General features: G+C 47.3%; 1 protein-coding gene across 1 annotated transcript; it reads left to right on the forward strand.

Annotated features, from left to right (window-relative positions):
* Positions 1–8,252: 8,252 nt before the first annotated feature.
* On the forward strand, positions 8,253–10,959 carry waif2 (Wnt-activated inhibitory factor 2). Its single transcript, XM_037118559.1, has 2 exons — positions 8,253–10,079; positions 10,351–10,959. The coding sequence occupies exon 1, from the start codon at positions 8,958–8,960 to the stop codon at positions 10,014–10,016; it is 1,059 nt and encodes a 352-aa protein (XP_036974454.1). The 5' UTR covers positions 8,253–8,957; the 3' UTR covers positions 10,017–10,079; positions 10,351–10,959.
* The last annotated feature ends 244 nt before the right edge of the window (positions 10,960–11,203 follow it).

Consider the following 11,203-nt stretch of genomic DNA (forward strand, 5'->3'; position numbering starts at 1 on the left):
ACATAAATCTGCAGATGGATCTTGTGGAGCCATGAGGGTAAAAGCTAAGAATAGGTCTCTCTCCCTCTTCTCTCCAAAAAAATAATGACCTCCTCTTCTTAATAAGCTCCAGCATAATAAAGATCATCTCTCCCTCCTTGTCCATCTATCCATGCCTCCTTTTCTCTGCAAATGTCCTCCTCTCTTCTCAGCCGTAATGGCACGAGTATTTTCAGCACCGCGCTGAAACGTGGATGGATGATGAAGACATTTCCCTCTATGAGCGCTCATGCTTCTCCTTCATCATCTGTCCCTGCCTCTAATGCGTAATGTGATGCTTTATTGCCCTCTGTAGGGAAATTTCCTTTTCACTTTTCTCCGTTCTCAAGAAGTGCTGGATCAGCTGCAGAGCAGGTCGAGATTTGGTGTCCTGTTCAAGGACACTTCAGCAGGGACGATGCTCCCGGGGGGGTCTCCCTCCTGCAGTCCTCATTAGGTGGCAATTATTCTTTATAAACTCCCTCATCAATATGAGAAAACTGTTTAAAGTTCTTTCTTTATTTCCAAAAGTCAAATGCATTTGTCCTTGCTCTGATGACTATTTATAGGACTGTGTGAGTCCTAAAGCTCAGTGAGGACACGTCCCCACCGCGTTCTGGAATGACCCGTTGTGTCTCCGTTATGAGGCGGGAGGGAAACACAGGGCGGCATCACGAGGGAAGACGGAGCGAACTGACCAACACATGACGGAGAACAAAGACTATATACTGACACACTAACGAGGGGATCAGGTACAGGTGGTGGAGTGAGGCGGGAAAAAAAGGACAGGTGAGGGGAAGGAACGGAAAACACTGGAAAGAGGGAAAATCACAGAGAGGAAGTCTTTGTCAGTTCGTCCTGTGTTACTCTCCTGAGTTGTCTTCCTTTGACCATCACCTGTGTTTCACCTGATCCGGGTCCCTCCTATGTTTTGCGCCATGGTTTGTGTTTGTCCTTTGCTTCAGGTTTCTACTTTGTATTTTGGGGATTTTTGCTTCGAGATTATTCAATTCTTGATTTTTAGATTCTCAGCTTTTTGTTAAATAAAGCTCGCCTTCAGTTCTTGGTGTGTTGCATTTGGGTCCTTCCTTTCTCTTTTTACAAAACAAATTGTACTTCCTGTAAGCACAGTAATTGATTAAATGTCCTTTCCAGCCGTGTCTTGTGGCCTGTAACTTCTTCTAACTTTGTCCACACGCAGTCTTGGAGAGCCAACATCTCCCAGCAGCTGAAGATGCATCAATAATTGACTAAATGAGAGCACAGGACCGGTTGCTGCTCGTCCATCTCCTCAGTGTCCTGCTGCCCCGGCTGCAGAGCAGAGCGGGAGAGGTTTGCCCTGGAAAGTTCACCCTGACTGTGGGGCGAAGTGATGAGCAGTCTCTGTGCTGATGGATGGGGGGCACCACTGCTCTGACTGTCTGGCACAGCCAAACATATATTTTGTCTCCTGGTTTGGCCCCTTCAGGACGGCCTGACAGCACCATGGTTTATTGAAAGAGGTTGAGGGAGTGATGTCAGGCTGAAGACAACACAATACACATTTTATGACGCTCTTTATTTGTCCTTTAATTCACTTGATATAATTGGAGAGCCTAGCATTGGTATTTAAGTTTTAGGTGACCAGTTTCAGCACATTGTCACTTGATGACTCTGATGACCTGTACGGACTCTGGAAACTCACCCTGTCCCCGACACGAGTCACACCTGACCCCAGCCCGTCCACAGAGGAAGTATTCAGATCCTTTACTTTAGCACAAATACCGCACTGTGACAAAACTCCGCTTAAAATAAAACCGGCACATTTGGAGCCTTAAAGCAAAAACAGACTTTTCGTAACAAGGACAGAAAGAAATAAAACATAAAGTGATTTTATCGAACAGACAGATGGAAGCAATTCCCCTTTTTTCAAAACATTTTATCTGTATAGTGGCACTGAAACTGGATCACCGAGGACTGATTAACCCCTTCTAAAAGGACTGGCGGCGGGCCAGTGTCTGCCTGAACCCGGTGCAGCTGGTTCACTTTCCAAGGTGTCACTGATACACTTCAGCCTGAGTGTCTTAACTGCCACGAGGGCCTCGGCAGCGTCGGTCAATGACAGCCAGAAGGACAAACAGCGGTCACCTGCACATCAGATATCAACCGTTTTGTAATTCAATCTAAATAGACATTGGGAGCCAAGTATCCATATCGTTTGTCGTGACTGGTATAATCTCGATGTTCTTTATGAACATGAAGAGATGTAAACTAATCCACGCGTGTCGTGGCCACCAGAGGAGGTGATATTGTGTAATACCAATTATGTAAAGCAGTCGGGATGTTTGGGGCTTAAAAAGGTCCAGAAAGTCTTAATGACTGTCTGTTCTCGTGTGTCGCCTCTTATCACCTCTGATACAATGATCACATCTGTTTGTGTTACTCTCTAATCAATCTGTTCTTACACGATCTTTGTTCTTTAACTTACAAAGATCTCAGTAAAACATTCAAATACATATTTTGGTGTAAGCACAGCTGAATAATCCAACACGACAGAGAGCAAAATGGGAAATGTGAATGGCAAAATAGTTCTGTTTTGGTGATTCCAATTTCGATTTAATGAGCGCAGCACCCAGAGATCAGATAATGAATCGTTTCCCTTTTTTCAGTCTCTGATATTCAAACAAAAAATGGCATATGAGTCTTTTTCCGTTTTTTGATTTTGAAGCAAAATATGGAAAACAACTTTTTTCTGTTTCTTGCTCACAGACCCGTTTCATCTGAAGCTACTGCGATTCTGAAAACGTTTGTGAAATATTAGTGTCACAGCAGGAGTGATGGAAGCACGTTTGCCTGTTTGCTTGACAAACATTGCAACTATTTTTGCAAATCAATTCATTGTAAAAATCACCTAAAAACATCGCAATGTTAAGAAAAGCTGCCGCAAAATCAAACATTTCCTGACGCAGCTTCACACAAAAAGTCTGTGCATCCCGGAGGAACAGCTTATTGTTGCTGCTGTTATTTGAACAGAGAACATCTTTCAGTGCTTCTTCCTGCATGTTAATCGTGTTATGACACGGACTCAGTGACTCCTCTGTTCTCTCTATAGTTTTCCACACAGTGTGATCAGCAGCCACAGCTGACTCGTCTGACTGAGTGACTCGGCTTTGTTGGGCCGGTTGTGTCTGTCTGGCCCCGGCTCACTCCATTACAAGTCTAAATGACTAATTAATGGTCCCGGGACAGGTGACACCGGCTCCTCAAGATCCATTTACACCCTCATCACCGCCAAGGGCTCTGACGGGACTCTGCTGCACTCCTTCCCTTCTCCCTCTCCTCTCCTCCCTCTCCTCTCCTCACTCATCCCCTCATCTCTTATTCATCCGGCGGTGGAGTACTGTTTAAGGAGCAGGTCCACGGATAGACAGACGGGCAGATTGAGAGACAGCGAATAGATTGCATTTGGGACGGGAGGGAGGGAGGAGGAGATAGAAAGAGCGAGGCGGGCGATGTGTTACTATCTTCACGGCATTCGACTCTGAGGTGTTTTGCAGTGGGTTGTTTGGAGGGGAGATAAATGAACTCTGACTCTACGAGCACCGAGAGTCTGATGTTGTTGGTCAGATAGAAAAGTACGAGACCATCTGTGTGTTTATTGACACTCGCTGCAGAGTCCTTCAACTTCTCACCCCGTCAGTTTTACTATCAAACACACAAGTAGCGCAAAGAGAGAGACTGAAGAAGATTTCACATTAAACTTCTGCTACCCAAGAGCACCCTGGTGTACCGCAGCACATCTCCTGGCGTCCATCGAACGGACAGCAGCGGTACAAGTGTGTGCGCCTCAAGCCAGTAATGATCCCGCGAATACCGTACAAAAGCTCCTTGAGTCTCTTTTTCACAGCTAACAGAGTTGTGCCTCTGCAGAGCGGGAAGGAAAATGCTTTAAGTCCTTTTAATGTAAAACTTAAATGAACACTTGCTAATCCGTCAAAGGTAAGAAGAATAGTGGAATTCACTCAAGAAATAATGCCGCAATCTGAGGGAGGAAGCTTGATGCAGTAGTTCGAGACACAAGTCTGCTGTTTAAAGGTCATGATTTCAGAAAGGGTTTCCAAACGCAGCACGCAAACGGAACTGGAAGGACAAAATTGTGTTACGCCTCAAAAGCTACTGCCTTAAACATTTGAGTAACATGTCTTTGACGCTGTCACAAGCAAATATTTCACATCATAAGTATTCACAACACAGTTGTGTTTGTGATATTGCATCCGTCCTAACTTCATCTGTAAACACAAACGCTGGTTTCAACAGCTCCCGCTATGAGACTTCAACAAAGTAAACGTCAGTTCTGTCAATAAAGACGCAACATACGTTTTTTGGGTATTTTCTGATGTTGCATCTTCTCAAAGAATTCTCTCTGTGTGATACTGTGACAGAGAGACAATCAAAGTGCAGACAGTGTTTCTGATTTACTAAGCTGCTGCCTCCAGGCCTGAAAACTAAACACAGAAGCACTGAAAGCTTCCCTGACTCCACTTGAGAACGACTCCGAGAGTGAGTCAGTCTCCTTCAAACCCCCATAATATTACAACAGGGATAAACATGTTTGCAGCCCAGTAACAAAAAAAAAGCTTTCTAACTTCCTGATAACTGTAGTGGCTGTGGACTTTTATAATACTCCATTGTTCTAATGACATTCAAGCTTATTGCTGTCCCTTATGGCAAAGCTGGAGTCAGGAGCCGAGACACTGATGGTCACAGTAACTCATCAGAAACGTGATTACTGACACATTTTGTTTAGTCATGACAGCTGATCGACATCTACTGTACAGACTATTTTTGTGCAAGCGATATCTTCAGGCCTTGACTCCTGCGTGGCATACAGCAGGTATGAACGTGTCCTTGAGTAAGATACTCGATCATATTTAATCATGAGTAAGTCCAGCATGTGTCAGTCATGCACCAGCTGGACGGAGGATGAAGGACGGACCAGGCTGGCTGTTAAAAAACAAGGTGAGCGAATGACGAATGACGCAGCGAGGACGAAGGAGGGAACCAAAATGTGAGTGAACTGCAGCAGCGACGTGCTGGTGGATATAACAGCACACACAGAATATAATCGAGCACATGTACAGATATAAATAACAGTATGCAGCCGCTAATTCAGCATGTGCGCCAAAGACACACCTGCAGGTAGGAGGAAAACTAGCCTGCCAAGGTTGTTGGCACCTGGTCACCCACAAGTTCACAACACACACACACACACACACACACACACACACACACACACACACACACTGTAGTCAGGAGATAGGCATGGGCAGCCTTGGGTAAATCAATTACGAGGTTCAGTGTCAAGTTAGAGGCCAGGCGGAGGGCACCATAACAATATCCCAGCAACGGCCTGTGAATAGCAGCCGCCACTAAATCAGCACTGTGCAGCGGCAGATAGCGCAGACACCTGTGGAGCAGGCGGAGGGTCCTGAGAGGAGCAGAGGCGGACTGAGCAGATGTCCTTGTGTGTTCGGAGGAAGAAATACTGTCACATATGCGTTCATCGGCAAAACAACCTGACGTTAATACAGCCTGTTGTGCTTATCGGGGGCTCCAGCAGTGAAGCCGCTCGCCATCACTCTCAATCTCTTCTTGTCTTCCTGTCTCTCTCCGTCCTCTCCGTCTCCCGGAGTCTATATTTACACCCCCCACCGAAGCCGTTTCTGTGCGCCCGTTCCAGATTTAGTGCTCTTGGGCATGACAGCAAAGTGCAATCAGCTCAAGACTCCCGAGTGCCACCGGCCCTGTTAAATCCAAACAAACGTCCTCTGTGGGTCCTTTCAGAAAATAGTTTGTCGTTATTTGCTTTCTTGCTGGAAGTCTCAAATCTGTTCCTTTGCCACTTTAATATAACAAGAGAATATTGAGTCAGTTCTGGTTCTACAGCACTGGAACAATCATCAACATACTGTCTTTACACTATAGCACTAATATTATATGGACCCGTCTTTCCATATTTGTGGCAGCAGTCTGCAGAAGTTTCTTTCATTCATCAACATAAAATATGCACGAACCAGATCACCTGTACAGCTCATCCAGCAGTGTGCAGCTAATGTCCACAGGCTGTGTCACTAAAAAATAAAATGCACAAATGTCCAAAAATAAATGTTTTTACCAGTTTGGCGTGGAGGAATTGACCTGACCTCCTGAACTGAGACTTCTACCATCAAACATCCGTTCACTTCCCAACATCACTTTAACGGGTTACAGATCCCTGCAGACAGGTACCAAAATCTAGTGGAAATTGTGAAGCCAAACGTGTGGATGCTGTATTAGCTGTTAGCTAGTGGCTACTGATTTCAGAAAAGATGGAAAAAAAGGCAACAGGGATGTAATTTTTAGGGGCTTCGTGGTACATTTACAGCTGTGAGACAAGCATACAGGCACCAGACAGTGTGTGTGTGAATCTCAGTCAACGTCATCTCAACTGAATCTCTTCACAGATCTTTGTCTGTACACTGAGTCTGCTAACCTACTGTGAGTTCACTAAGTATGACGGACAGCGGATTACCATGTCAGTGCACAAATGAATGAATATTTTGACTAAATAAGCCGGTCACACATGGAACTCTCTCCTCCTCTGTGCGGTTCAGTGAAAGTCTGGAGATAACTGAGAAAAAAAGCTGACACTTAAAGTCAGATTGCAGATAAAAAAATGAAAAAAATTGGTTTATCGGGACGGTGCACACACACAGCATCATGGATTGATGCCCTTTGTCTCACACACACACACACACACACACACACACACACACACACACACACACACACACACACACACACAATAAAAAGAACAGTTGTGCTCATTGTGTCTCTTAAACAAGACAACGAGGAACACTTCTTTCCCTTAGTCTTTTATTTCCAGTAGTGCTTCTCTCCTCATGGTGCAGATTCTCTTTCTGTCTTGACTTTCTTCCTTTTCCTTTCTTCTGCACCGCTCTGTCCGTGGTGCAGCACCTCTCGCCCTTCTCTGACTTCTTCTTTGTTTCTGTTTCCTCGTCGGCTCGTGCTGCATCTGCTGTCGGTTGGAAAACATCTAAAGCCTCTTCCTCTTTTGTTCTCTCCTCCCTCTCATCACTGCATTTGTGGGCGACTTCTGTTCTTGCTTCCTTTTGAACGCAGCACATCAAAAGTTTTTTCGTAACCTCTACCTCTCTCTCTTACTCTGGACTTCTTGCTGACCACTTATATACTTCATTAAACTGAACATTATCTGCGCCTTCAGCAGAATTATCTCTGTTTGTGTGATAACGCCAGAGATACCGTCACGGTTTCCACATGAGATAAAAGCTGCGCTGCACCATGCCCCCTTCGAGCCACCCTGCCTAATTAGAACAAAACTCATCCACCCTCATTACTTCCAGTCTTAAATGTAAAACTCGTCCGTTTCATCTCCTCGTTTCCAGTCGAGTTACGACGGATCCTGTTCCGCGCGCCTCATGCAAATCTCGGCTTTGTGTATTCAAGCTTATTGATTTGTTTGCCAACTCCATACTGTAGACGTGGAGAGCGTGACCGGCTCCCCCGAAAGTGAGTTTTCTCGAGCGAGGCCCCATTAAACAGGCTCCACTGCCCACACATAATTACAGCCGCTGATTTGCAGCGAACACAAGATGCTGCGTAAATCAAGGGCTGTAGCGACAGAACAGTGGCAGCACGGAGAGGAAAGTGAACAAGTCATAAAGTCACTCTCTCTTCCTCTGACGGACAAAAGAAACAAACCGTCTTCAGTTTTTAGGAATGAATCGTTGGGATTTTTGACGCTGAGGCCACAAACGTGAGGTGGGGGATCACCAGAGTCAGTTATCCTCAGGGGACCATGACAGTCTGTGCAAAGTGCAACATGCAATCCATCCAATAGCTGTTGGATGGCCGTAATCTACGCCAGTGGCACCAGTGGGCACATCGACACATATCGTCCAGTGGAAGGGCGACCGGGGCGCCCTCTTCTGACCCGGTTCACTGTGTAGCTTTGGGGAAGAAACTTAAATCAGAAGAGAAAGATCTTCACTGACATGTTGAAGAAGGTTCTCAGTCATCCGGGTCGTGGCAAATCTAAGCGCTGTATCGTAGACAACCAGATGTGTTTCAGTTTCTTGGAGACGCTTCACTTCCTGGAAGCCTCTCGGATGAAGAAGTGAAGCATCTCCAAGAAACTGAAACACATCTAGTTGCTCTCGATCTTCGTTGACTCCATTGACCTTTAAAGAACACCACAATCTCAGATTGTTTTACTTGGTTTACAGAGGCGGACCCTGCCACCATCTCCAGCTTTACACAGTGTTCTGTGTTCTTGTTTATTCACTTACGGGGGGAAAAAATAAGTATTTTTGAGAGTTTGTATCATTACCTCATTAACACTGTAACTATTATAATTCTACAGTGCCTTTTTTAAAATCATCATGTCAGTACAAATGAGCTCATTTTGGGGACAACTGGGTTTCATCAGAGAAGGTTTCCAGGCATCCTGAGCATCAACATCATGTGTAAATATAGGTCAGTATTAAATGCCCCCTTTTAAAAATTAAAGCTGTAGATTAGGATGTCTTGGGACTCCCTCTCTCTCTCTCTCTCTGTCCATCTGTCTCTCTCCCCTCTCTCTCCCTCTCTCTCTCTCAGTGACAGCCGTCAGAAACACCACCACGGGAGCTCAGATCTGCAGCTTGAAAGAATCCCGCAGCAGAACTCATCTTCTCCTCCAACGCGAGGACGCACGAACAGCGCCGGGATGCCCGAGGACAGCGCGTCTCTCTCCGCCCTGATGGTTCACAGTGAGCGGCGCCGGGCTGAGTCCACTTCAGCTGCCTGAGAGGACCGCAGGACCGCAGGAGTCCACAGCAGAGGCGCGTCGGAGCCTGCAGGAGAGCAGCCGTGAGACTGAAACACGCAGGGCGGAGAAGATGTGGATGTTTCACAGCGCGGACGGGTCAAAGTGTCTCTTCTCTGTGTGGAACCAGTGTGTGTGTTACGCAGTGGTGGTGTGTCTGCTGTCCTCGCCCGTCAGGACGGAGGGTCCCTGCCCGTCGTCCTGCGTCTGTGCCAGAGACTCCGGGACGGTGATCTGCGGGGATGGGGAGGACGGTGAGGTGCCGGGAGACATCCCGGAGTGGACGTCCACCTTGATACTCAAGGGGAGCAACATCTCAACTTTACAGCGCGGCGCGTTCATGAGCAACGGCACAGAGTCGGACATGACAACCCTCTCACTGTCCTACAACGGGATACAGACCATCGAGCCCTACGCCTTCCTGGGGCTCCCCAAGCTGCACCTGCTGGACCTGAGCCACAATCAGCTGGAGTTTATCTCGGCCCGGGCTTTCCACGGGCTGCTGGAGCTGCGCTCTCTCTACCTGAACGACTCTCTGCTGCCTCCGGCCGCAGCGCAGCTGCCCGGCGCGCTCAGCGCGGAAAGTTTGCGCAACCTGCACCGGCTGGAGTTGGCGGGAAACAATCTGCGGTCTATACCCCTGGTAAACTTCAATTTCTATAATCTGCACGCGTTGGTGCTGGTCAATAACTCCATAGAGAGCATCGGGAGGGAAAACGTCACCAGCTTCTACCAGCAAAGGCGCATCCGCGTGTACCTGTCTCTGAACCCGTTCAGGTGCGGCTGTGAGCTGGAGGCGTTTTACTACTGGTTGAAGAACTCGTCCCAGTGTCCGGACGCAGGGCAACTCCTGTGCGCCGAGCCGGAGGCCAAGAGGGGGGTCCCCGTGGAGAGGCTCCGGGGGGAGGACGTGGATTGTATGACCGAGAACCTGGAGGCGGTCTCGTACGTGTTCCTCGGTATTGTCTTGGCTCTGATCGGGGTGGTGTTCCTCATGGTGCTGTACCTGAACCGAGGAGGCATCAAGCGGTGGCTCAACAACATCAGAGAGGCGTGCCGGGACCAGATGGAGGTCTATCACTACCGCTACGAGCAGGACTCAGACCCGAGACTGGCCAACGTGGCTGTGTGAGGCTGACACATCAGGACTCAGCTGTGTGGACGCACTTTTATAAACCACTGTCATCATGTTCTGGTAAACGGACAGCACTCATGCACAGAGCCAAACACACTTCCCTGACTGTGAGATTATTACTGTACATAATGTATATAAGTGTCTCGAATGCTTTTCATGCATCATGTCAGAGTAACTTAGTATTATTTACCTTATTAACCAAGTGACAAATACATACAGAGAAGCTGCTGAATGTGTGATTAGAAAAGTTGGAATGAGAAGGTGAATCAGTGTGATTACTGAGGCTGCAGCTCCCTGCAAAGTAAAAGTCTGCATTCAGGAAACCCTGCAGGGAACACAAGGTGATGCTGCTTTATAATCTCCTGGAGGAGGGAGTGCACAATGCAAAGGAACCTGCAGCAGAGGAGAGGGAGGCTGCAGCTGCCGAGGAGAGTGCCATGTTCCTGCAAGGTGGACTGTCATGTTTCATCATCGACTGACCACATGGCATAAGTTACTCCACCTTGTCTCCACTAGCAGCCTTTGATCCTTTAAAATAACACACGTGTATCATCTGAGCAGAAGGTCAGCTCGTCAGCAACGGGGGGCAGAAGAGGAAGAGACAGAATCTAACCATGCATGTGATTGTTGTAGGCGTAGAAAAACCAACCAAAACATGAATAAAAAGGTCGAATAAAAAGAAAAAAAAAAAACCACGGTGAGTTGGCGGTGTTCTTCACGTCGCTGCCTTTTATCGTCACTGTCAGGAAATGTTGACTCCGCGCAGCGCAGAGGAAACGTTCCCTCGTCTGTGTGCATGTTTGAAAAGTTTTGCAGAATTTGCCAGAATCAGGTGTGAGTGCACCTGCAGGGCGGCGTCTGGCTCATCAGGGAAAAAAGGTTTTCGACCGTCTCATCGGTTTCTTTTTTAAACCACCGAGGAGTGCGAGGCTGGCCGAGGTCTGCGTGGAGAGATAGAGTAACACAGAAAGGCATGGCAGCGTTAATCTCATCAGCACCGAGACTAATAAACCGCACAGAGCGATGATCGACCTGCAAAGTCAGTATCTCTCTGCAGCTCGGAGCTCATCAACCCTCTCAGCCAAAGGTCTGTTATCGTCACAGCGATTTTGGAACCAAGGTCAAGCATAAAAAGGCAGGAGAGGAGTGTGTGTGTGTGTGTGTGTTTGTGTGTGTGAGCACAT

Source organism: Acanthopagrus latus, chromosome 13 (assembly GCF_904848185.1).
Source record: "Acanthopagrus latus isolate v.2019 chromosome 13, fAcaLat1.1, whole genome shotgun sequence".
Classification (NCBI taxonomy): Eukaryota; Metazoa; Chordata; class Actinopteri; order Spariformes; family Sparidae; genus Acanthopagrus; species Acanthopagrus latus.

What these genes read in the sequence shown, in the direction of transcription:
- waif2 (XM_037118559.1), top strand. Translation starts at nt 8,958, where the DNA reads ATGTGGATGTTTCACAGCGCGGACGGGTCAAAGTGTCTCTTCTCTGTG.